The following is a 27,846-nucleotide window of genomic DNA, read 5'->3' on the forward strand; positions in this document are numbered from 1 at the left end:
CTTTAAATAATAATTATGATTGATGAAACGTGTCCTCCAACATGAAAGAAAGCTATCTGTGAGAACTTTAGAGCTGCAAAGAAAGTTTAGAGATCAACCATAAGTCAATGTTCACAATACCATCTTGCTTTTAGTGTCATGTTTTAAAGTTTTTCACTATACGTTCAATTAATATGAATAAGGAGAAATCTACCCTCCTTCCTTTCTTCTTTAGGATTATCTGTAAAATCTCAGAGGCGGGTAGAAGGTGTAGCTCCCCCAATCCATGACTAAAGAGGGGATGAAATCTTTTTGTATTGAATTTTAAACATCATCACTCAGTAACACTGTGCTCTTTCCAGAAGGACCACATGTTCTCATCCAGAGATGAGTTGACGGCAAGGGTGAGCAATGTCACAGAATTCATCCTACTGGGGCTGACCCAGAATCCAGAACTGCAGAAACTCTTATTTGGTGTTTTGTTAACCACCTACTTGATCACATTGGCAGGCAACCTGCTCATCTCAGTCACCATCTTCATCAGCCCAGCCCTGGCTTCTCCCATGTACTTCTTTCTGTCCTATTTGTCCCTTATAGATGTGTTCTACTCTTCTTCCATCGCACCCAAAATGATCTTTGACCTGATCTCTGGAACAAACACCGTATCCTTCAAGGGCTGCATGACCCAGCTCTTTGCTGAACATTTCTTTGCTGGATCTGAGATCATCATGTTGATTGTCATGGCCTATGACCGCTATGTAGCCATCTGTAAGCCCTTGCACTACATGACCATCATGAGCCCACCTGTGCGTGCATTTCTGGTCGGAATGGCTGGGGCCTTAGGGTTTATTCACGGAGGGATCCAGGTTTTGTTCATGGTCCAGTTACCATTCTGTGGCCCCAATGTCATTGATCATTTCATGTGTGATTTAATCCCTCTCCTGGAGCTAGCCTGCACAGACATGCACACCTTGGGGCCCCTGATTGCTGCCAACAGTGGGTCCATGTGTTTGGTAATCTTTTGCATGCTGGTTGCTTCCTATGGTGTCATCCTGAGGTCCCTGAGGACTCATAGCTCTGAAGGGCGTCGCAAGGCTCTGTCTACCTGTGCCTCTTATATCATGGTTGTTATCTTGTTCTTTGTACCTTGTTCATTCCTGTACTTGAGACCCATGACCTCCTTCCCCACTGACAAAGCTGTGACTGTGTTTTGCACTATAGTAACTCCCATGCTGAACCCTTTAATCTATACGCTCAGAAATGCAGAAGTGAAGGATGTCTTTAAAAAACTCTGGGGACAAATAATGAAAACAGGTGGTAAATAAATCTTGTGTGGGGTATGAAGAAAAAAAATCTTGTGGTATTTCATGGTGATTTATTCCCGTTCTTAGTTGATTCAACTTCGGAGTATTATCCTATCTGGATCAATTTTCTTTAGGACCCCATATATTGTGATCAGGGAGGATGCCCATTGAAGCATAGTAGGCACAGACCCTAGAGCCCAAGATAGTTTTAGGAGCCCCTGCAATTTTCAATTTCTTTTAAAACAAGAAGAAACAATTAATAACACAACCTGGATTGTAGTCATCTATATACCAATGCAGTTGCAAAACCACAGTTTTAATATTTTTAGGGAGGAAAGGACTCATGAGGACACAAAAGTCCCAAGAACTCACAAACATCAAAATGTTCTCAGGACTCTGGCTATGAAGCACATCAATAGCGATATTTTTGTCTTTTTAATCTTTATAGGTCTGCACCCGCGGCATATGGAGTTTCCCGGGTTAGGGGTCCAATCCCAGCTGTAGCCGCCAGCCTATGCCATAGCAACAGCAATGCAAATCCAGGCCATGTCTGTGAACTACACCACAGCTCACCACAATGCCAGATCCTCAAGCCTCTGAGTGAGGCCAGGACTATACTCTTGTCCTCATGGATACTACTCGAGTCAGTTTGTTAACTGCTAAGCAACAATGGGAACGCCCAGTAGCAATATTCTTGAACCCTCATTATAGCCAGCAGCATAGCTAAAGTTTTACTTTAAACGATGAAAAACAACTATATATGAAAAAAGAATTGTAGAACAGCAGGGAGTCTTCAAAAAGTATATTTATCAAAATATACTTTTTCTGACCTTCCTAACTTTTAGAAGTTTATAAATCTTATTCAACCACAGCAATAAAAAAAAAACTAAAAAAAAACTTTTCCCTTACCACAATCCCAAAAAGACAGCATTTGCACATAAATATACATTTTTTTAAAATTACATTTTCAGATTTCCCAGCATGGTGCAGCAGAAATGAATCCAACTAGGAACCATGAGGTTGCAGGCTGGACCCCATGGCCTCACTTAGTGGGATAAGGACAGGGCTTGCCATAAGCTGTGGTGTAGGTTGAAGACGTGGCTCAGATCACATGTTGCTGTTGCTGTGGTGTAGGCTGGATGCTGCAGCTCCAATTACACCCCTAGCCTGGGAACATCCAAATGCCACGGGTGCTAGAAAAAGCAAAAAAAAAAAAAAAAAAAAAATTTTTCTGAAATAAAACCATTCTCCCAGTGGCACATCATTCTGACTGGGGAGGATACTCTTTGTTTTTCATCAGCTCCTGAGGGAGAGGAAGAGCTTGAACGCAAAGTGCCCAGTCAGGAACATCATCCCAGACCATTCCTCACAAGGTTGCCACTGACTCCACATCAGAAGCTGAAAGAGGAAATAGCTTTCTTCCTTACAGTGATTTCCTCCACATGCCTGCATGTGCCTTCCCCAAAGAACTTGGGCTGAGTGTGATTCTTGTCAATCACTTCTGCATATAAGCAAAACCTCTAACTTGATGCCTCATGATTCCCCATTGTGGATTAGGAAACAACCATTATTCCCCCAAATAGATTATGGCATATGGCATCCTATGCCCTCATGAAAAAAAAAAAAGTATATCCATGCCTTTAAATCACCTAACTTGAGGAATGAGAATAACAAAAATTCTAATGCCTCTTGGTCAATCTTGAATGAAAAGATCACAGTCTCCAGAAAATGTGGAAGTAAACAACCTGAAGACTGGCATTTCTAAGGACAACCAAACAACATGGATTATCATCAAAGGGAGACTTTTTTCATCTGAACACAGTGAGGCTTAAACTCAGCTGAAGCCAGGATCAGGAAAACCACAGTCAGACCTTCTGATGAATGTTTCAGATATACTCCACCCCAGTCTAATCTCAAAGCATGGCCAGGTACATACTTCAAACTCTGGCCCAACTGCACACTCAAACTGTTCTAATATTTATCTACCACCTGGCAATAAGTAAAAGTTGTCAGCATCCATTTTTGCAGGTTCCAACAGTACTGCTTACTAATCATCTGATTATTTGAAAAGTAAGTACATCAGCAGAGCCCTGCACTCAGCATCTACTGTGTTAGATTCCGACATACAGAAAAATGAGTATGTTTTATAAATATACATATACATGCATTTTATTTGATGGGGAGTTTTCCAGCAAAGTGGAAACGTGAGTGATGGAGATGCTGTTCTCAAGCTTGGTATGGGTTTTCAGGAAAAACAGAGTGGGACAAAAAAATCTTTACTCAGAGACAAACTCTCTCCTCACTAAGCAAGGACTTAAGAAAATAAACCATGGAAGAGATGACATCAGAAAACCATGTCCAGTTAAAAAGATATTGAGTCACTTTTAATTTTATAGCTCTAGAGAAGAAATTTGTTGTCCCCATGGATACCTAGAACAATATTTTTAAATGTGTATTTTGAAAATACATTTTAAAAGTGTAAAAATGTACACTGACAGAACATTGTAAATCAACTATAATAGAAAAAATAAAAATCTTAATAAAAAAAGAAATGTAAAAAATGTAAAAATAAATAAATAAATAAATAAAAGAATGAAATTAGAGGAGTTCCTGTTGTGGCTCGGCAGATTAAGAATCTCACTAGTATCCATGAGGACATGGGTTCAATCCCTGGCCTCACTCAGCGGGGTAAGCATTGGGCATTTCCATGAGCTGTGGTGCAGTTTGCAGACACGCCTTGGATCTTGGGTTGCTGTGGCTGTGGCATAGGACAGTACCTGCACCTCTGATTCAGTCCCTCACCTGGGAACTTCCATATGCCATGGGTGCAGCCCTAAAAAGAAAAAAAAAAATTAAAAAAAAGAATGAAATGAGAACGTTCTCTGACACCTTATACAAAAATAAACTCAACATGGATTAAAGACTTAAATGTAAGACTACATGATAATATACTATAGTATAAAACCCCTAAAGGAAAACATAGGCAGGACACACTTTGACAAAAATCACAGCAATATTTTTTTAAATCTGTCTCTAGAGTAATGGAAATAAAAACAAAAATAAACAAATGGGACCTAATTAAACTTAAAAGCTTTCACACAGCAAGGGAAACCATAAACAAAATGAAAAGACAACCTACAGCCTGAGAGGACAGATTTGCAAATGATGCAACTGACAAGGGATTAATTTCCAATATATACAAACAGTTTATACAGCTCAATACCAAAAAAAAGAAACAAACCCAATCAAAGAAATGATCAGAAGGTCTAAAAAAACATTTCTTCAAGGAAGACACACACATGGCCTACAGGCATGTGAAAAAATATTCAACATTGCTAATTATTAGAGAAATGCAAATCAAAACATGATGGAAGATAATATGAGAAAAAGATTGTTTGTATATATGTGTGTGACTCGGTCACTATGCTGTGCAGCAGAAATGGATGCAACAGGGTAAGTCGACTACACGCTTAAAAAAAAAAAAGAAGCAAAAGCAAATGAACAAAAGAAACACTACCTCCCACTGGTCAGACGGACCATCTTCAAAAAGGTTACAAATAATAAATGTTGGAGAAGGTGTGGAGAAAAGGGAACTCTCCTGTACTGTTGGTGGGAATATAAATTGGCAGAGTCCCTAAGAAAAACAGCAGGGATTCCCTTAAGAAACTAAAAATAGAGCTACCATATGATCCAGGAATCCTACTTCTGGGCATATATCTGGGGAAAACCATAATTTGAAAAGATCCATGCACACCAAGGGGTCATGGCAGTACTATTTACAATAGCCAAGATATGGAACCAACCTAAATGTGTCCATTGGCAGGGGAATGGATAAAGTAGATGTGACACACACACACACACATATATATACCCACAATGAAATATTACCCAGCCATAAAAAGAGAAATAATGCCATTGGTAGCAACATGGGCAGACCTACCTATTACCATACTAAGTGAAGTAAGTCAGACAGAGAAAGACAAATATCATATGATAACACTTATATGTGAAATACAAAAATAATGATGCAAATGAACCTATGCTCAAAAGAGAAATAGAATCACAGACACAGAAAGCAAACTTATGCTTACCAAAGGGGGAAAGGAACAGAAAGCAGGATTAATTAGGAATTTAGGATGAACATACACACACTACCATACATAAAATAGATAGCCAACAAGGGCCTACAGTATAGCACAGGGAAGTAGAACTCAATATTTTCTAATAACCTATAAAGGAAAATAATCTGGAAAAAATTACGTAACTGAATCACTGTGCTATACACCTGAAACTAATGCAACATCATAAATCAAATACACTTCAATTTTTTTAAAAAAGGAAATAATCTGAACACACCAACAGTAAGCAAGGACATTAAGGAAGTATTCAAAAACTCCTCAGAAAGAAAAAGAAAAAAAAAAAGCAAGACAAGATGGGTTGGTCCACTGGTAAATTCTACCAAAGGTTTTAAAATGAACTAATGCCAATCCTTCTTAAATTCTTTCAAGAAATTAAAGAGGAAAAAACACTTCTAAACTCATTTGATAAGGGTAACACTACTCTGTTCACCAAAGCCAAACACACACACCAGAGGGAAAGAAAATTAGAGGCCAACATCCCTGATGAACATAAATGCAAAAAAAAAAAAAAAAACCAATCAACCAACCAACCAAACAAACAAAAAACCTCAGTGATGTATAGAAAACTGAATTCAACAGCATATTAAAAGGACTGTACACCAAAATTACCTGGGATGTATCCCTGGATGCAAGGATGGGTCAACATGCAAAAATCAGTAAATGTGATGTACCACACGGCACCATAAAGGATAAAAATCATGTGATAATATCAATAGATGCAGAAAAAGCAGTTGACCAGCTTCAACAGCTTTTTATGACAAAACTCTCAACAAACTAAGAGTAGAAGGAAATTATCCCAACCTAATATACAGAAGGTCATATATGACAAGCCCACAGATTATACCACACTCAATAATTAAAGAACTTCTTTATTCAACAACTGAACACATGAACAACTGAAATCTTTTCCTCAAAGGTTAGGAATGGGAACACATTCCCGGTCTCATTGCTCTGTTCAACATAACACTGGAAATTCTAGTCAGCGCAATCAGAAGAAGAACAAATAAGAGGCATCCAAATCATAAAGAAAGAAGTAAAAGTATCTATTTCCAGATGATATGAACTTTTTGTAGAAGTCATGAAGGACTCCACACACAAAAAGAAACAAAAACACAAAAAAGAAACGGTTAGAACTAATTACCAAATTCTAAGTAAAGCAGCAGGATATAAGATCAATGTGAAAGATCATTTCTATTTCTGTATACTACACTAAGGACAAACTATCGAAAAAGGAAATTAAGAAAAGAATCCCATGGAGTTCCCGTCATGACATGGCTCAGTGGAAACAAATCTGACTGGGATCCATGAGGACGCAGGTTCAATCCCTGGTCTCGCTCAGTGGGTTAAGGATCTGGCATTGCTGTGAGCTGTGGTGTAGGTCCCAGACACGGCTCAGATCCCACATTGTGTGGCTGTGGTGCAGGCCAGTGGCTGTAGCTCCAATTAGACCCCTAGCCAGGGGACCTCCCTCTGCCATGGGTGCAGCCCTAAAAAGACAAACACACAAAAAAAGAAAAAAATAAGGAAAGAATCCCATTTAACAAGAGCATCAACAAGAACAAAATAATTAAAAATAAACTTAACTACAAATATGAAAGACTTCTAAACCAAAGACTGCAAACCATTGGTGAAAGTAAACACACACACACACACACACACACACACACACACACACAGAAATAAATGTAAAGACAGCTAAACTTCATGGATTATAAGATTCAATACTGTCGAGCTCTCCATACTACTCAATGCCCTCTACAAAGTTTAGACAATCCCTATCAAAATCTTAGTGGCATTTCTCACAGAACTAGAAAAAGCAATCCCAAAATTCAAACAAAACCACAAAAGACCCTGAATAGACAAAAAAAAAAAAAATCATGAGAAAGAAGAATGTTGAAGGCATCCCTATTCCTGATTTCAAACTATATTATAAAGTGAGAGAAATTAAAACTGGTACTGCGAGTTTCCTTGTGACTCAGTGGGTTAGGGATCCAGCATTGTCACTGCAGTGGCTTGAGGGCTTTGGTGGCTGCTGAGGTGCATGTTTGATTCTTGGCCTGGGAACTTCTGCATGCTGAGGGTGTGGCCAAAGGAAGCAAGACAAAACAGGAGGATGACACCCTGATAGAGTTAAGGGAACTACCATCTAGAATCTACACCTTTCTGCTTACACTTACTTATTTCTAAACCAGTCTGGGAATGTTCCTACATGCCTAAAACAGTGTGGTACTGACTGACACAAAGACAGACATAGAGACCAATGGAACAGATAGAGGTCCCAGCAATAAACCCATGCATATGCGTATGGTCAACTGATCTTTGACAAGGATGCCAAGAGCACACAATGGACAAAGAATAGTGTCTTTACTAAATGGTGCAGGAAAAATTAGATATCCACATGCAAAAGACTGAAATTGGGCCCTCATCTTTCACCAGTCACAAAAATCAACTCAAATGGACTAAAGGCTTAAATGTAAAAGATGAAATTGTAAAACTCCTAGAATAAAACATAGTGGAAAAACTTCGTGACATTGGACATTTCTTGGAAAGGACACCAAAAACACAAGTAACAAAAGCGAAAATACACACAAAAAACATCAAAATTAAAAGCTTCTCTACAACACAAGAAACAAGAGAGTGAAAACGCAACTGTGTTGGAATGGGAAAAATTATGTGCAAACCATGTATCTGATGAGGAGTTAGTATCCAAATTATATAAAGAACCCATACAACTCAATAGCAAAAAACAGCCTGATTTCTTAAATGGGCAAAGGGTTGGAATAAACATTTCTCCAAAGAAGACATACATATGTTTCTCAGGATTGTTTTGGCAATTCTGGGTCTTTTGTTTTTCCATATAAATTTTTGGATTGTGTGTTCTACTTCTGTGAAAAATGTCATGGGTAATTTGATAGGGATTGCATTGAATCTGTAGATTGCTTTGGGTAGTATGGCCATTTTTACAGTGTTGATTTTTCCAATCCATGAACATGGGAAATCTTTCCATTTCTTTACATCTTCTTTGATTTCTTTGATTATAGTTTTATAGTCTCGGCATATAAGTCCTTTACCTCCTTGGTCAGGTGTATTCCAAGGTATTTGATTTTTTGAGGTGCAATTTTAAAAGGTATCGTATTTTTGTATTCCTTTTCTAGTATTTCATTGCTGGTACACAGAAATGCAACTGACTTCTGAATGTTAATCTTCTATCCTGCTACTTTGCCTAATTTATTAATCCGTTCAAGTAGTTTTTGGGTTTTCTATGTATAGTATCATGTCATCTGCATACAGTGACAGTTTGATCTCTTCTTTTCACATATGGATACCTTTTATTTCTTTGGTTTGTCTAATTGCTGTGGCTAGGACTTCCAAAACGATGTTGAAGAGCAGTGGTGAGAGTGGGCATCCCTGTCTTGTTCCAGATTTGAGTGAGAAGGCTTTCAGTTTTTCCCCATTGAGTATTATATTTGCTGTGGGTTTGTCATAAATGGCTTTGATTATGTTCAGGAATATTCCCTCTATACCCACTTTGGCGAGGGTCTTGATCATGAATGGATGTTGAACTTTGCCAAATGCTTTTTCTGCATCTATTGAGATGATCATATGTTTTTTGACTTTTCCTTCATTAATGTGGTGTATGACGTTGATTGATTTGCATATGTTGAACCATCCTTGTGAACCTGGGATAAAACCTACCTGGTCATGGTGTATGGTTTTTTTGATATGTTGTTGGATTCGGTTGGCTAAGATTTTGTTGAGAATTTTTGCATCTATATTCATCAAAGATATTGGCCGATAGTTTTCTTTTCTGGTGGTGTCTTTGTCTGGTTTTGGAATGAGGGTGATGGTGGCCTCATAGAATGTCTTTGGGAGTATTCCTTCTTCTTCAACCTTTTGAAAGAGTTTAAGGAGGATGGGCACCAGGTCCTCTTTATATGTTTGATAGAATTCACCTGTGAAGCCATCTGGTCCTGGACTTTTATTTGTAGGGAGTGATTTTATGACCTCTTCAGTTTCATTTCTAGTGATCGGTCTGTTCAGTTGGTCTGTTTCTTCTTGATTCAGTTTCGGCAGGCTGTAGGATTCTAGAAAATTGTCCATTTCTTCCAGATTGTCAAACTTGTTGGCATATAGTTGTTCATAGTATTCTCTTATGGTTTTTTGTATTTCTGCAGTATCCATTGTGACTTCTCCTTTTTCTTTTCTAATTTTGGTTATTTGAGTTCTTTCTCTCCTCTTTTTAGTGAGTCTGGCCAGGGGTTTGTCAATTTTGTTTACCTTTTCAAAGAACCAGCTCTTGGTTTTATTAATTTTCTCTATTGTTCTTTGAATCTCTATTTTATTGATTTCTTCTTTGATCTTTATAATTTCCTTCCTTCTGCTGACTTTAGGTCTTTTTTGTTCTTCTTTTTCTAATTCATTTAGGTGGAGGGTTATGTTGTCCATTTGGGATCTTTCTTCTTTTTTGAGGAAGGCCTGTATCGCATAAATTTCCCTCTGAGCACTGCTTTCGCAGCATCCCATAGATTTTGAGAGGTTGTGTCTTCATTATCATTTGTTTCAAGGTAGTTTTAAATTTCCTTCTTGATTTCCTCATTGACCCATTGGTTTTTTAGTAGCATGTTGTTTAGTCTCCACGTAGTAGGTTTTTTCTCATTTCTTTTCCCATGGTTGATTACTAGTTTCATGGTATTGTGGTCAGAGAAGATACTTGAGATAATTTCTATGTTCCTAAATTTGTTGAGGTTAGCTTTGTGTCCCAATATGTGTTCGATTCTTGGGACTGTTCCATGTGCATTTGAGAAGTACGTGTATTCTGATTTTTTTGGATGTAGTGTCCTGAAGATATCAATGAAGTCTAACTTTTCTATGGTTTCCTTTAGGATCTCTGTTGCTTTATTGGTTTTCTGTCTAGAGGATCTGTCCATTGGTGTGAGGGGGGTGTTAACGTCTCCTACTATGATTGTATTCCCACCAATTTCTCCCTTTATGTCTGTTAGTATTTGTTGTATGTATCTGGGTGCTCCTGTATTTGGAGCATATATGTTGATGATAGTAACATCCTCTCCATAGATGGATCCCTTAATCATTAAATAGTGTCCCTTTTTGTCTTTCTTTATGTCTTTTGTTTTATAGTCTATTTTGTCTGATATGAAGATTGTGACTCCTGCTTTCCTGTCATGTCTATTGGCATGAAATATTTTTTCCCCACCCCCTCACTTTAAATCTGTATGTGTCCTTTGTCCTAAGGTGAGTTTCTTGTAGGCACCATATTGAAGGTTTTTGCTATTTTATCCACTCAGTCACTCTGTGTCTTTTGATTGGGGCATTCAGTCCATCGACATTTAAGGTGATAATTGATAGATTATTATTGCCATTTTGACCCTCGTGTTCCAGTTGATTCTACGGTTCTCCATTCTTCCTTCCTTTCTTTTTTTGGCTGGATGGTCTCCAGTTATTATCTGCTTGAGTGGGTTTATTTTCTTTTTTCATTTTTTGTGAATGCAATGTTTGGTTTTGGCTTGTGGTTGCCCTGTTTCTTAAGTCTGCTAACCCTTTCCTATAATTGTGTGTTTTAGCCTGATGGTCCTGTAGGTTCAAACACTTCATTACTATGTTAAAATTAAGAAGAGAAACAAAAAAACAAATAAAAGGGTCTATTTATTTCCTAGCATCCCTTGCCCTCATTTTATGATTTTGAGGATCTTTTTTTTTCTTTTTAATTTTACTTTGTTTGAAGCATGTTCATGACTAAATCTGTATGCTGGCTTATTTGAGTGACTGCTCTCTGATTGTGGTTTCCTCAGTCCTAGTTCTTCCTCTTCTTTGTTTTTTCTTTTTCCTCCTTTCCCTCCTTTCTTTTTGGTTTAGAGATGCCCTTTCAGTATTTCTTTTAGCCTGGGTTTTGGATCGCTGTATTCTTTTAGCTTTTGTTTGTAGGAAAAAATTTTTATTTCCCCTTCTATTTTAAATGATATTCTTGCTGGATAGAGTACTCTAGGTTGCATAATTTTTCCTTTTAGCACTTTAAGTAGCTCTTGCCATTCCCTCCTGACCTGTAGAGTTTCTGTAGAGAAATCAGCTGATAACCTTATGGGGGTTCCCTTGTAGGTAACATTCTGCTTTTCTCTTGCTGCCTCTCTTTATCACTAACTTTTGCCATTTTTATTATAATGTGTCTTGGTGTGGGTCTATTTGGGTTCAACTTGTTTGGAGCACTGTACCTTGAACTCAGTATCCTTTAGATTTGGGGAGTTTCCAGCAATAATTTCCTCAAATATATTTTCCATTGCCTTATCTTTTTCTACTCCTTCTGGAATTCCTATTATGCGTAGATTGGCCCGCTTTATATTATCCCATAGGTCTCTTATATTGCTTTCATGCTTTTTGATTTGGTTTTCTGTCTGCTGACCGGATTGGGTGATTTCCATTATTCTATCTTCCACATCACTGATTTGTTCTTCTGCAGTATTCATTCTGGTTTTTACTGCCCTTAGCTCAGTTTGCATCTCTGCAAATGAATGTTCTAGTTTTTCTTGGCTCCTCCTTATATGACCTAGTTCCTTTCTGAGGGTGTCTGCATTACTGTTCATATCTTCTCCTAATTCCTTCAGTATTTTCACTATTTCTCTTTTGAACTCCAGGTCTGTCAGACTGCAGAGATCTGTTTCCCTGTTGACTGCTTTAGGTAAGTTCTCCTGTTGGTGTAACTGGGGGTGGTTTCTCAGCTTCTTCATCTTGCTTGTTGTTTTCTCTTTCACGGTACAGTTGTACTCCCCGTGGCTGGGCAGTGTTTGCCTTGTCACTGCTGTGGAATGTTACCTGAGGGCTGGTGTTGTTGGTCAGTGTTTTTTGAGGTAGTGTGACATTGGAAATTTCTGGGAAATGTCCAATTACATTTTTTGGGGTAGTGTGACATTGGACATTTCTGGAAAGGACACCAAAGGCACAAGTAACAAAAGTGAAAATATCCAAATGGGACAACATCAAAATTAAAAGCTTCTCTACAACACAAGAAACAAGAGAGTGAAAACGCAACTGTGTTGGAATTTGAAAAATTATGTGCAAACCATGTATCTGATGAGGAGTTAGTATCCAAAATATATAAAGAACCCATACAACTCAATAGCAAAAACAGCCTGATTTCTTAAATGGGCAAAGGGTTGGAAAAACATTTCTCCAAAGAAGACACACACATGGCCAACAAGAATATGAAAAGATATTCTACATCAATAATCATTGGGGAAATGCAAATCAAAACCACAGTGAGCTATTACCTCATATATTTAGAATTGCTATGATAGAACAGACAAGGGAAAACAATTATTGACCTCAATGGGGAGAAAAGGGGACACTTGTACACTCCTGGTGGGAATGTAAATTGCTACAGCCTCTATGGAAAACAGTATGGGCATTCCTCAAAACATTAAAAATAGAAGTACCATATGAACCAGTAATCCCATTATTTTGGGTGTTTATTCAAAATAATGTAGGATCTCAAGGACATATTTGCTGTGCTATATTCACTTCAGCGTTATTCATAAGAGCCAAGATGTAGAAACCACCTACATGTCAATTGACAGAGGAATGCATTTTTAATATGCTGTATATACATGGAATATTCTTCAGTTTTTAAAAAGAAGGAAATCATGCCCAATGTGACAACATAGATGAGCTTTGAGATCACTATTCTAAGTCGAAAAAGTCAGTTATAGAAGGACAAATACTACATAATTGCATTTATGTGCAATATATTAGAAAAATCCAACTCAGACACAGAGAATAACAGTGGTTTCTAGGGGCTGGGAGAAAGCAGGAATGAGAAGTAATGATTTAGTGGATGTGGAGGTTCAGCCTGAAAAGAGGAACAAATTTTGGAGATAGCTGGTGAGGATGGCTGCACACAATGTGAATGTACTGGATGCCACTGACCTGCACGTGCAAAATGATTTAAATGGTAAATCCCATGTGTGTTTTGCCACAATTTTTAAAAAAATCAAGGAGAGGGACAGACTGTGCAAGAGGCAGGCAGCAAACACACGAGAAAAACTGTTCACTGTTGAGGGTAGAGCTGACATCATTGCTTCCCTCTCTGCTCTCAACTTCAGGAGTGTGTTGATCTGGTTTCAAGGTAAAGGCTGCTGAAAGAGAAAGGCAATTCTGTGCAGGGTTCCAGCCAGCTCTTTATCACCTCAGAAGCTGAGGGAGAGGAAGCTGTAGGCCGCCTCTTTGCCACAGTGTTTCTATTCGCTCCCTCTGGGTGTCTTTATCCATGTCTGGGTGTGATTTCCCATGGCTACTCTGTGAAAGCATAGTACGTGAAGTTCCCATGATTCTCTCTCTGTGAGGCAGACACAAAAAAGCTATGTAATAATACAGCAGGGCAATGGTGCCCATTCACCCTAAATGAAGTTGATATGATCGTGACTTACTCAATCTTAGGGAGCTGGGAAACCTGCCACTTGTGTCTCTCAGTCACTAATAAAAATGTCACAATGTCCCAGGATAATCTTGTTGCTGAAGCCCAGCCTCTGTGCACTGGCGCTGAACTGGACCTTGGAGACACGAGGTTTTGGTCGTACAAGAAAAGAATAGCTTTACTGCTTTGCCAGGCAAAAGGGGAATCAGCCGGATTGTGTCCCACCCTGGTAGGGTTTGGTGAGGAGTTTTATGGAAATGGCTCAAGGGTGGGTTTGCTGCTAAGGATCAGAGTTTGCTCAGAGCCTGTATTCTTTTAATCTGGCCTCAGAGTGTCCTGCGATGAGCTATGGTGGTTCCCAAAGTAAGACCTTCTTTCTGGAATGATGACTGCTTTGGCAGAAAATCTCAAAGATATTGCTCTGGGTATCCGTGTCTAGGAGCCGCACAGGGTCCTGCTCTGTTTCAAGGTGTCAACCTGGCACATAGCTTTAAAAAGTGACATTTCCATTCTTAGCATAACCATACATTTAGAAGAATCATGTTTTCACAGACAAGTCCATTCTCTGTGAGGCAGAATACTAACTCAGGTAGTCAGTAGAGGAACATGGGCTTAGACGCCTTCTTTGGTATGGCTATTGATTATCACTTGTGCTGAAGGCTCCAGGGAGTAACATCCCCACAGGCCTTCTTTACTATAGGAGGTGTACCTACCCCCAGATGGACATTAATCCCTAAGCCCCTGTGACTCAGTTTATGGGAAGAAAAGGGCAAAGAAAACCATGAGACCTACAGGACATTTCCACACCTAAAACCCCTATTGGATAAGGACTGATATAGGATATTGAGCAAGGCCAGTGGGAGAAAACCACATCTTTCTGCACCCCATGTTGGTACCCCCCCACACACACACTTGAAGGAATTAAAAACTTTATATAGAGAAGGGGGCACTTCTCCCCCCACACAGCAGCCATGGGAGCTATTTGCTTTCCTGTAATAAAGACTTTGTGTGCTTGTTGCCTGGGTTTTTGCGGACTCCATTCTTCGACTGCACAAAGAACCCAGACTCCGGTAACATCTTTCCGGCATCATCTGGGCTCTGACCTATGCCTGAAACTACCCCCATATATCTTATGCCAGGCCCACCTGTGTCAAAATGAACAAGGAAGCCCCAACACAAACTTTTCCAAGAAGCTTACACAAATCCCATCCTAAACTATGGCCAGAGGCATATGTTTCACCAAAGCCCAAGTGCATTTCTAACCGTGGCCTCTAAGGTTGTCTGTGGGAGCCAAGTGGGAGTAAAGGCAAGGCTTTGGCTGATGCTTCAGAAAAGATGCCAACAGGGCCAATTACTAGTTCTCGGAGGACTTGAGAGGTCAACGCATTACCCAAACTTGCACTTGGTGAAAGGCTATTTAAACATTTCTCTAGAGTCAGCAAAGAATGAATTACAAAGAAGGACCTTTAAGGAAACAAGAGCCACAGGGCCATGCATCAACAAGCTGAAGATCTCCTGGGGAGACACTGCTGCCAAGCCTAGTACGAGTTTGAATGTGGCTTGTATCAGAAATAAAAGGAATTCTCTCCCCGTTGCTCATAGACTTTTTGGGAAACAACACTTTGGCAGAATTGCCTGGAGAAAAGCATGTTCAATCAAATGGATTTCATTTACTCATACAGTTTATACTTCTCCATTTGAAGAACTTTTCATAATTATATTTTGAAGATTTGTTTATGGTTTCAGTAGAAGCCAAGAAAGTGAGTCCAAATTACATCTCACAGCTAACCAACTTTCCTAACTACAACAATTCATTTTCTGAGTAAATCCAGACTGCCAGTGAGAACAAAAATACACTGAAACCAGACTAAGAGACTTGTCTAGGGAGAGAAGAATTCCAGTGTCTCCCTGGCTAATGCATGTAGATTTGCAGCTATAGGGCAAATGCCTGAGGGGAAGAAGCAGTGACTGGGCCTAATCTAAACAGTGAGGATACACAATCAACCAATCCAGGTGAGTGGTAAAGAATTCTTTTTCCCAACATTTAAGTAGATTAACTTAATTTAGCCAATTCAGTTTCACTGAGATAGTTCTTGGAATGGGAGGTCTGTCCATTGAGGCTTAATCCTTCTCTCTAAAAATGAAGGTGGACACAATGATACCAAAAGAGCAAGAGAAAACACTGTCTGGCAGTTCCCTGAGGGCTCAGCAGGTAAAGGACCTGAAGCTGTCAGTTCTGTGGCACTGATTTGATGCCCGGCCCAAGAACATCCACATGCCATGGGCCCAGGCAAAAACAAATGAAGAAAACACTGTCTGATTTTCCCAGGCAGGACACTCTTGAGAACGACTACTCATTTTCACAAGATTGTGGTTCACATTTATGTCCCACCAAGTAGATTGAGTCTGCACATCTCTGTTTGTAAGGATTAGAAATTCCTTCCCTTTTTCATGAATTCCATGTCACCACATTGAAGTTAGAGCGGGTCAATGAAATCATTTAAGAATGATGAACCACACAGTCACCAGCCGAAGGAGCCATGGACACAGAAGAAACCACTCAGAGACTATGCTTTCCTGAAAATTACAAGATCTTCCCTCATCCTTACTGACACTGAGGAATCATGGCAAGGAAGTCAGTGCCCAGGAATTTTAGAGGAAAAACACATGGTTATGCTTCTTAGCAAGGACTGGAGAAGGAAGCAAAATGAGAAAGGGATAAAGAGTAAAATATCTTACAGTCTTTTCTAATAACAATGTGTACTCACTTTTGAATATCCACGAACAGATCGTTCCCCAGAAGAAGAATGTATTCTTACATAGAGTCAATACTTCCACCAGTGAGCAGCTAAAACTTCAAGTTCACCCTAACGGATTAAACATGATGGAAGGGAAAGTGGGTTATCTCAGGTGACTGTAACATTTCTGTCTCGTCAGTAGTAGACTCAGGGAAACTTCACGGCTCATTTAATTCCATTTGTAAAATGTGAGGAGGGTATAATAGATCTCATCCAGAGCAGGATTCTAGGTGTGATGAGAGAGCAATTGCACAGAAAATTCATTTCAGGAATATTGAGAGCTTTTCAGGGAACTCTGTACCACTCACATGTTCACATTCAAAGACAGGGAAAGAGCGAGCGTGGAAGAGTCATGCTGAGCCAGACAAAATACCCTGGATGGTTGAGTGAATGCTGATCAATGAGCTGTTATAAAGATAGTTCCTTGCCATTTTGAGGGACAAAAACCCCATCTGTATCTCTGTCCCTGTGTGTGCATATGCTTTCATTTGACGGAAGGCAGGAAGAGCTCAGACAACACAGCTGGTATAGACAGAGAAAGGCTTGGATGCTACTCTCATATCTGATACACAGTTGATGACTTTTTTTAAAAAGAGTATTGTGTGCCTATACCTAAAAATATTCATGCCGTTAGATAAGCTGAACTTTAAATAATAATTATGATTGATGAAACATGCCCCCCAACGTGAAAGAAAGCTATCTGTGAGAACTTTAGAGCTGCAGAGAAAGTTTAGAAGTCAACCATAAGTCAATGTTCACAATAACATCTTGCTTTTAGTGTCATGTTTTAAGGTTTTGTCACTATATATTAAATTAATATGAATAAGGAGAAATCTACCCTCCTTCCTTTCTTCTTTATGATTATCTGTAAAATCTCAGAGCGGGTAGAAAGTGTCGCTCCCCCAATCCGCGACTAAAGAGGGGATGAAATCTTTTCGTATTGAATTTTTAAACATCATCACTCAGTAATACTGTGCTCTTTCCAGAAGGACCACATGTTCTCATCCAGAGATGAGTTGACGGCAAGGGTGAGCAATGTCACAGAATTCATCCTACTGGGGCTGACCCAGAATCCAGAACTGCAGAAACTCTTATTTGGTGTTTTGTTAACCACCTACTTGATCACATTGGCAGGCAACCTGCTCATCTCAGTCACCATCTTCATCAGCCCAGCCCTGGCTTCTCCCATGTACTTCTTTCTGTCCTATTTGTCCCTTATAGATGTGTTCTACTCTTCTTCCATCGCACCCAAAATGATCTTTGACCTGATCTCTGGAACAAACACCGTATCCTTCAAGGGCTGCATGACCCAGCTCTTTGCTGAACATTTCTTTGCTGGATCTGAGATCATCATGTTGATTGTCATGGCCTATGACCGCTATGTAGCCATCTGTAAGCCCTTGCACTACATGACCATCATGAGCCCACCTGTGCGTGCATTTCTGGTCGGAATGGCTGGGGCCTTAGGGTTTATTCACGGAGGGATCCAGGTTTTGTTCATGGTCCAGTTACCATTCTGTGGCCCCAATGTCATTGATCATTTCATGTGTGATTTAATCCCTCTCCTGGAGCTAGCCTGCACAGACACGCACACCTTGGGGCCCCTGATTGCTGCCAACAGTGGGCCCCTGTGTTTGGTAATCTTTTGCATGCTGGTTGCTTCCTATGGTGCCATCCTGAGGTCCCTGAGGACTCATAGCTCTGAAGGGCGTCGCAAGGCTCTGTCTACCTGCGCCTCTCATGTCACAGTTGTTATCTTGTTCTTTGTACCATGTTCATTCCTGTACTTGAGACCCATGACCTCCTTCCCCACTGACAAAGTTGTGACTGTGTTTTGCACCATAGTAACCCCCATGCTGAACCCTTTAATCTATACGCTCAGAAATGCAGAAGTGAAGGATGTCTTTAAAAAACTCTGGGGACAAATAATGAAAACAGGTGGTAAATAAATCTTGTGTGGGGTACGAAGAAAAAAAATCTTGCGGTATTTCATGGTGATTTATTCCTGTTCTTAGTTGATCAACTTGGGAGTATTATCCTATCTGGATCAATTTTCTTTAAGACCCCATATATTGTGATCAGGGAGGATGCCCATTGTAGGATAGTGGGCACAGAGTCTAGAGCCGAAGATACATTTAGGAACCCCTGCAATTTTTCTTTTAACACAAGAAGAAAAAATTAATAATTCAATTTGGATTGTAGTGATGTATATACCAATGCTATCATAAAAGAATTTTTAATATTTTTATGGAAGAAACAACCCATGAGGACAAAAAAGCATGAAGGACCCACTAATGTCATAATATTTTCCTGATTGTGGATACTAAGTATATCAATACCGACATTCTTTTTTTTTAATTATTGCATTTTAGGGCCACACCTGTGGTATATGGAGGTTCCCAGGCTAGGGGTCAAATTGGAGCTACAGCTGCCAGTCTACACCACAGCCACAGCAACGCAGGATCCAAGCCATGTCTGCAGCTGACACCACACAGCTCACGGCAATGCCAGATCCTGAACCCACTGAATGAGACCAGGAATCAAATCCACAACCTCACAGTTCCTAGTCGGATTCCATTCCACTGTGCCATGACAGAAACTCCAATAGTGATATTCTTGAACACTCATTATACCCAGGAGAAGACAGTTTTATTTTAAAAGAGGAAGAACAATGACACATGGAAAAAATGTAGAACAGGGAAAGAGTTTTCAAAAGTACATTTATCAAAATATACTTTTTCTGACCCTCCTAAGTTTTAGAAGTTTATAAATGTTATCCCCCCACAGCAGTAAAAAAAAACCCAAACTTTTTCCTTAACACAATCCCAGGAAGAGAGCGTTTGCACATAAATGTACTCTTCAAAAATTACATTTCCATCATTCTCTGTATTACACAACAGTCTACAAAAAGTGTTGGAACCAAGTTGGCCAGAATAAAGGAAACATAATTGATAAATTCCATTAGTCCAGAAAATATCTGTACATTAAAGTCTAGTTTTAGCCATGGATAAAGGAATAGAAGATTCTGAAAATGAAACACTTACAAAAATTACCAACGATTTAATAACAAGTGTGTCCTGGACACCAAGCCCAAATCTGGATTATAGAAAATAATGCACACCTTGACTATAATGAAATTCTAAGGAACTTAGAAATAGATGCTTTGAAGTCAGAGATTAAGAGCTTTGGATCAAAACACCTTCATTTCTCATCTCCAGCATTCATCTGTCTTATAAATGTTAGCAAGGTGCTTCTATCTGTTTTCTTTTTCTCCTACCTGTTTTTTTTTTTTAATCTGTAAAAGGAAAATAACATTATGTACTTCCTTAAATTGTGAGAATTAAATGGCTTAAGTTGGAAAAATGAGTCAGCTGAAAATTAATGAAAACTGCTCAGATATTGATCCAGCATCTCAGAGATGCCACCAGAGAATAAGGTGTGCTGGGGACGGCAGTTCCTGACAGAGGAGCCCAAGAACACAGCTACTGCCATTCCCTCAGCATGATCGCAGGGAGACCAGACATCTGTGCCAGCCTCACTTTAACATGTATCATCCCAGCCAGTGAGAAGATCTGTGGATATTAAGAGCCAGCCCAGCACCAAGTCCCTATTCTGGGATTAAAATGTCCTTAAATATGTCTATAGTTACAAATGGAAAAAAAAGAAAAAAAAAAAAAAAAGGAGTTCCCATTATGGCTCAGAGGAAACAAATCTGACTAGGAACCATGAGGTTGCAGGTTTGATCCCTGGCCTCTCTCAGTGGGTTAATGATCTGGCACTGCCATGAGCTGTGGTGTAGATCGCACACACGGCTCGGATCTGGTGGTGCTGTGGCTGTGCCATAGGCTGGCAGCTACAGCTCCAATTCAACCCCTAGCCTGGGATCGTCCATATGCTGTGGGTGGGGCCCTAAAAAACACAAAGAAAGAAAGAAAAAAAAAAGCAAATGGGAGAGCTGGTTGGATCAACTGTGAGATGCTTTCAAAGGTTCTCATTAATGATGGATCCTGTCCTTTTCTGGTCCTCTGGAAGGAAGAGGAGAAAGGAGAGCCCAGTGCTAGAGACCAAAAGGCCAGTCCCTGTATAGAGCTTGTGATGTCTGGGGAAGAGCTCAGAAACTTGCTTCAGGAGATTTCTCAACAAGGGAATTTTTTTTTTTTTTTTAGTAACAGTTTAAAAAATTTTTTTTATTATAGTTGACTTGCAATGTTCTGTCCATTTCTGCTATACAGCAAAGTGACCCAGTTATCATTGTATAACCTTTCGAGGTGTGTCCTCTTATTCTCCTATTTTCCCAAGGAGGAAATTGAGGTACGGAGAAGAACTTACAAAGCTATTAAGTGGGAGAGCTAGGACTTAAATCCAGATGATTCAGTTCTAGGAAAAGACCCCACTTTAACTGCTACTCTCATGCTGCAGCTCATAGCACTGCACGGCCTGTTTTAACACAGCAACTCAAAAAGGAACCAATAGATGGTGTATTAAGGCCAAAAGGAAGTTCTGAATTATTTCAGAATTAGATATGATGATTTCAAAACTTATAACCTTACTGCTTATTTAACCTCCCTGATAGAAGCTCAACCAGGAATTTGACTATCATGTGATGCTGGCATTTCTCATGTTCGCAGGACACTATATCAGGTTAGATCTCACTGTACACATAAGGCCATCACAAAATAGATGTTTTGCCATAATTTCCTATGAGTGGTCATTTTGTAGGTACTTGCAAGCAACTGAGTGTTTAAAAAATCACATTTATCTTGCAGACATTTAGTTGTAGCTCCCAAGAAAAACAGAATGAACTAGGATAATGTAAAAAGAAAGACTGTGATTATGGAGTTCCCACTGTGGCTCAACAGGTTAAGAACTTGACTAGTGTCTATGAGGATGTGGGTCTGATCCCTGACGTTGATCAGTGGGTTGAGGATCCAGCATTGCCACAAGCTGAGAGCATATGTCACAGATACTTGACTCTTATATTGCTGTGGCTACAGCGTTGGCCAGCAGCTGTATCTCCGATTTGACCCCTGGCCCAGGAACTTTCATATGCCCCAGGAACAGCTGTAAAAGATAAAAAAAAAAAAAGAGACAGTGATGATGACACTTATGATAATGATGATTATAGTGGTCTCCTGAGCCCTTTCTGTGAATGAATTCTTAAACTAATCATTCATTTTATATGTTTTGGAGGCAGCAAATTTCTGCTTAATTTATGTCTTTCATTTATTTTAAGCCTCAAACCCTGGAACTTACCTCTGTCTAAAATAGTTCTTTACTTGAACATAATGGTGAACCTACCCTTAGGAAGGTATGAACATCAATAAATCAATGCTAGTGTGAAAAATTTTGACAGCTCATCTTGTGTGTTTACTATGTGCAAAGTGTTATGTATCCATTTTGTGATTTAATTCTCACTACAGCCCTATAAGTGCAGTAATATTGCTATTCCCACTTCATAAAATAGGAAACAAGGGGTCATTATATATTAATACATATGTAAAGAGAGGTTCATTACATTGCTTGGGATCAAATAGCTAAAATTTGGCTGACACAATTCAAATCTAGGTCCATCTAACTCAAAGCTTGTGTACTTTCCCAAACCCATTCTGCGTTCCCTTAGTAGAAACAAACAACAAACTAAATTTCTCACATTTCTCTGGAATCTTTACAGTTCTCTTCTGAAACCCTCTGGCCTGCATCATTTAAACCAACTCAAAGGTGGTCTTTCTTTCACAGATAGACCTGAAATGCATGTGTCTGCAAAGCCCTGAGTAGTGACTAGTCAGTAGTTTATAACTTCATGAGTGTTTTGATGCCCATCTAACAGGAAAGTCCTTTGAAATTATTCTCTTCTCCATCTGCACTAGTTTATACATAAAGTAGTACTTTCCTCTCGTAATTTTTTTTCATTAGTAAGTGTGTCTGATAGGAATGTGTGTTCATTCTGCTGTGGTCCATTAAAAATAGGTAAATAAATAAAAGAAAACTCTGCTTGAGGTAGGGCAAATTCAAGGGAGGTAGAAAACTATGTTTTAAGTAGCTCACCAATAGCCAGGTAACAACAAGCTGTGGAATAAAAATCTCAAATCCAGGTGTTCTCTTTTTATTCCACAAGAATATTTTCAACAGTATTTAAAATTCAGAGCCTTACATTATTTCTGGTCTTCTTCTATTTCCCACTGACAGGGAGAGAAACACTCATTAGACTCAACTACTTGTCAGACACGATGCACTTTGTACTCATTCTCCTTTCATAAGGACAGAAGGATGAAGTTGCCCATTTGGGGACAAGAAAACTGAGGATCAGAAAGGATTTGTCTTGTAACTTGAACAAAGAAATTTGGCCCCAGAGAGTAACTTTTAGGAGGGTAGAGGCTTAACCAAGTTTCTAGAAGGAGTTGAAAGAAGTGGAGGAGGAGAAAAAGATGGTGATAACTGGAGGAAAGTTAACAAATTGTTGACAGTGATTACCTCTAGGTAACAGGCTTGTAAGTGGATTTACACACACATATGCATGTGTGTGTTGCCAATCTTTCGTTCTTGTTTTCTAAGTTTTAATATAGACGTGTGTTTGGGAGGGAAGGTATTTCATATAGTCTCCAAAATGGAGATATCCCTTTCTTGGTAAAAGTTGTAATACTTTTTAAACCAACTAGCACACTTCTGGTGAAACTCACTTATGTATTTATTCTAGCAGATTGAAAATTTTCAAGAATAAGCAGCATTCACAAGATAATTGGGCCATTGTGAACCTTGATTTGGACAACACCAAACAAGGGGGCACCCGGATCAGTCCTTTATGCTATTTGATATTTTGTTGTTGTCTTTTTTTTAGGGCCGCACCCGCGGCATATGGAGGTTCCCAGGCTAGGGGTCAAATTGAAGCTATAGCCGCTGGCCTATGCCACAGATACAGCAATGTGGGATCCCAGCCATGTCTGCTATCTACACCACAGCCCATAGCAACACTGGGTCCTTATGGATGGGATCAAACCCAGGTACTCATGGATGCCCGTTGGTTTCACTAACCGCTGAGCCATGAGGGGAACTCCATATGCTAGTTGCTATTTTAACTGAGCTAAAAATAAAAGTGCTTTTCAAATTCCAACTAAAGTATTTTTTGTTTTTTCCTAGAAAGCTCCTTGAGATTAATTTGTGGCAAGCTGCCAAAAAAGATAGGCTCTTTTTTGGTAACCCTCACTCTGATTTCATAGTTCTTAGCTAATTGGAGAATTGGCTCAATTATACTTTTATTATCTCACAGCAGAAACGAATAGACATAGAACTCAAGATCTCAGTTATACTTAGTTATTATTAACTACAGTATCAAAATGTGGCAAAGTCAAAAGAGACTATTTTGCTGAAGAACTGTGCAACTTTTTTTTTGTTAGGCATAGAAGTTTGGGGGTAACACAATAACTATTTCCTGATGATCTCCTGAATGTATTGGTAGTTGGTGACTGATTCTGACCACTTAGAGGAGGGAAACTGTTTTACATACCAATTTCTAGGTTTGTTTGTTTTTTTTTTTTAGTGTAAAAAGTGAATAATTGCAATATGAGTAATTACTGATTATTTGTTAAACAAAGCATAAGCTTATTATAAATTATAGGAGCCTACAGACTTTTTGTTTTGTTTTGTTTTGTTTTTGGCTGCATTTGGACCATGCAGAAGTTCCCAGGCCAGGGATCAAACCCATACCACAGCAGTAACCAGAACCACAGCAGTGACAATGCCAGATCCTTAACCTGAGCCACCAGGAAATTCCAAGAGCCTACAGTCTTAGAGAGTGCAGCATGGAATGGGGTGTAATCAGTTTTTAAAATCAGGAAAGGAATGGAATAGGCATGGGTATGTGTTTTAAATTCCAGAATCCTGGAATCCCTTAGAGTTTGAAAGAGAAGGAGTTAGGAACAATAAAAAGGAAATGCCACATTGCATCACTGGCCAAAAAATAAGCCATTCTGTTCTAAGTGGAGCATATATTTCAAATTTAATAGATATAGAAAAGAAAGAAAATAGCCTCTTTTGGAAGATTATGAAAGGGTTGAAGTGGAAATAATGTCGGCTAAAATTTGGGGCACATATGTGCCACAAACTGGATTAAGAGCTTTACACAGATTATCTAGTTTAATTCTAATAGTAATAATTTGGACATGTATTATCTTTATTTTTTTTTCGTCTTTTTTTAATTATTATTTTAAAGGCGAGCTTCAGAGGCTCATAAAAGTTTGGTCACTTATGCAGAATCATGCCATGAGGAAGCCTAAAATGCAAATTTAGGTTAATCTGTCTCCCAACCAAGATCTTACCCTCTGCTATAATGTGCAGCTATGCTGCTGATGTCATAAAGGGTGATGAGAAGCAATAGAAACCAGGCCTACAACACACTGACAACTATATATGGCATGTGTGAAGTTATTTGCTGTGTTTTTTCTCTCATTTCTATATTTCAATTGTCACACAGACTCAATTGATGTCAACGTAGATTTCTATTTAAAGATTGGGATGATGAATCAAAAATACCTGAGTTTGGAGTTCCTGCTGTGGTGTAAGTGTGTTAAAGGATCCAGGTGTGGCCACAACTATGGCTCAGATCTGGTGCCTGGTCCAGGAACTCCATATACCAATGAAAAATAATAATAACTGATTCTGAGTTTTGGTTTAGGCAGTTCAGAACTAGACAACCTTAATCAATTAACCACATTAGAAGACACGGTTTCCTCATTTCTAAAAGAGATAACAATCATTCATGCCATACATGTCTCATATGGTCATTATATAATTAAAATATGAAATTCAAGTGAAAGTCTAAGTAAACCAATAAAGTCTGTGAAGATTAAAGAATAGATAAAATGGATTAAGATGTTGTATGGCAAAAAAAAAAACAACAACTTTGGAGTCGTTCCTCTTTCAGAAATAAAGCAGTTTTTCTTTCCTGCTTTACCATTCATTATCCACCTGCAATTTCTTACTATGTGCAGGAAGTTGTCATGGCATTTTTTACCTCTTCACTTCTTAGGGTATAAATGAGTGGATTCAACATAGGAGTCAGGATACCATAAAACACTGCCATGTTTTTGTTCATAGATAAAATAGATGATGGACACATATAAGTAATTATATGGGGCACAAAGAACAAGGCAACACCAGGAAAGTGGGCCCCACAGGTGGAGAGGGCTTTGCGCCTCCCCTCTGTATTGTGGGACCTCAAGAAATGCAGGATGACAAAGTAGGAGGCAGCCAGCATGAGGAAGGTCAACAGGCAGATGATCCCACTGTTGGCCACCACCAGCAGACCAATGACATATGTGTTGGTGCAGGCAAGTTCCAGCAAGGGATACAAGTCACAGAAAAAGTAATTGATCACATTAGGTCCACAGAAGGACAACTGAAGGACCAACAAAAGCTAAGCCAGTGAATTCAGGAAGCCCCCCAACCAAGCCACCTCCACCAGCAGGGCACAGAGATGCCAGGTCATGATGGCCGTGTAGTGCAGGGGCTTGCAGATGACACGTAGTGGTCACAGGCCATCACTGTGAGCAGAGTGATATCAACATCTCCAAAAAAAAAAAAATAGGATCCAAAGAGCTGAGTCATGTAGCTCTCATAAGAAATACAAGGCATCTCCCCTCATACAAGGCATTAACAATGAGTCTAGGGGCCATAAAGGAAGAGTAGCAGGTGTCAATAAAGGACAGGATGGCCAGGAAAAAAATACATGGGAGAAGCCAGGGTGGGATGAAAGTGATGGTGACCACAATGAGAATATTTCCACAAACTGTGACCACATAAATGATCAAAAAGACCACAAAGAGAACCCTCTGCATCTCTGGGTTCTGTGAGCATTCCACCATGAAAAATTCTATGATATTGTGTGGTATTGCCATAAAGTCCAAGGACAGAAAGGTTGCGGGTACAATATTGCCTGTTAAGTCAAGAGAGAAACATGATTGGAACAGAAGTCATTGTAGGGAGGGAAAAGATTTCTTTTAGCCATGCTCACTTCCCTTTATTCCTCTTAACCCTTTCTGTTCCAAAATTCATGTGCCAATTCATCCTGTTAACTACAAGACGGGAGCATGTCTGTTAGCTTTAGCATTACTGGGCACTAGATATCTAAGTCATTAAATGAAAATGATAATTTAATTACCTCTATTTTAATTTATTCGGTTTCTCCTGAAATTGAAAATCCAGCAGACATTGATTTTTTAATTCAACTGGAGTACGTCTGACAGTTTTCATCAGAGTTCCACATAACATACAAAGGTGCTTGAGAAACCCATGAATATTAAGACTCTCCTGAATCTCTGCATGTATAGTCCATACCCTCTGAATTAAATCTTACTTCTTGGACTTCACCATGAGGTTTGCTACACTTTCTGTTGTGTTTCCAGCAGTAACACAAACTGATATAAAGCAAGCTGAAGGAGGAGTGGGAGAAGCTGACTTGGGTGAAATTGGAAACTTGACCAAATTCTCCATTTCTCTCCTTGCATTTATTCCCACTTCACACCTGTGCTGTGGACAGTATCGTGTATAAGAGGTTAAATTACTCTTCTCCCTTGCTTTCTACATTATACATACTTCTGGGCTCTGCTTTCCCTGGGTTTGGTGACATCCTGCTCGTGAAAGCCTACCATTTCCTCTGAAGCCTACAGGGAGGAGTCAAAGTTTAAAAAAAAAAAGGTTTTGTGACCACCAGTGAAAGACTCTATTAAATGATTATCTGCCTATTCACTGCATAAAGGAAGCTACAGAAGGAGGGAGAACAGATGTCCTATCTTAACTAAATATAAATTAGAATCTCATCTGGCAAATATTCCTACTCACCCTTTATTCTTAATTACATTCAGGAAATGCCTGTGCTTATCTAAGTTTTGGCTAAACAAAAAGCTGTCACTCATCCCACCCACCAACAATCTATTATTTTCCTGGGAAACCTAAGTCTTCTTAAAGTAGCTGAAACTCCCAACTTGCCGAGGACTTCATGCCCTATCATATGGTAAGAATTCAAGTACAATCATTGAGTTTCAAAGGAAGAAAGAGACAGCCAGATATAAGGCATGCTGGAGAGAAGATTCCTGTACTGATCAGAAAGCTGCATCCTTTTTCTCTTTCCAAGCTTTATTACAAGATGACAACTACTGCTTCTGCACGTGACAGGTCTGATGGATGGGGATCTTTTCAGAGAAGAACACTGTGAC

The 27,846-nt window shown here is 39.3% G+C and overlaps 2 protein-coding genes and 1 pseudogene across 2 annotated transcripts; 2 read left to right on the top strand and 1 right to left on the bottom strand.

Moving 5' to 3' along the window:
* Positions 1 to 243: 243 nt before the first annotated feature.
* Positions 244 to 1,304, top strand: LOC110258154 (olfactory receptor 4C45-like). Its single transcript, XM_021081307.1, has one exon. It carries the CDS (start codon positions 351 to 353, stop codon positions 1,302 to 1,304), a length of 954 nt encoding a protein of 317 aa, XP_020936966.1. The 5' UTR covers positions 244 to 350.
* A 16,191-nt stretch (positions 1,305 to 17,495) lies between these two features.
* On the top strand, positions 17,496 to 18,713 carry LOC110258153 (olfactory receptor 4C45-like). The gene has a single exon (XM_021081306.1). It carries the CDS (start codon positions 17,635 to 17,637, stop codon positions 18,586 to 18,588), a length of 954 nt encoding a protein of 317 aa, XP_020936965.1. The 5' UTR covers positions 17,496 to 17,634; the 3' UTR covers positions 18,589 to 18,713.
* Positions 18,714 to 25,613: 6,900 nt separating this feature from the next.
* On the bottom strand, positions 25,614 to 26,529 carry LOC110258143 (annotated as a pseudogene).
* Between the last annotated feature and the right edge of the window lie 1,317 nt (positions 26,530 to 27,846).

Source organism: Sus scrofa, unplaced genomic scaffold, assembly GCF_000003025.6.
Source record: "Sus scrofa isolate TJ Tabasco breed Duroc unplaced genomic scaffold, Sscrofa11.1 Contig1409, whole genome shotgun sequence".
Classification (NCBI taxonomy): domain Eukaryota; kingdom Metazoa; phylum Chordata; class Mammalia; order Artiodactyla; family Suidae; genus Sus; species Sus scrofa.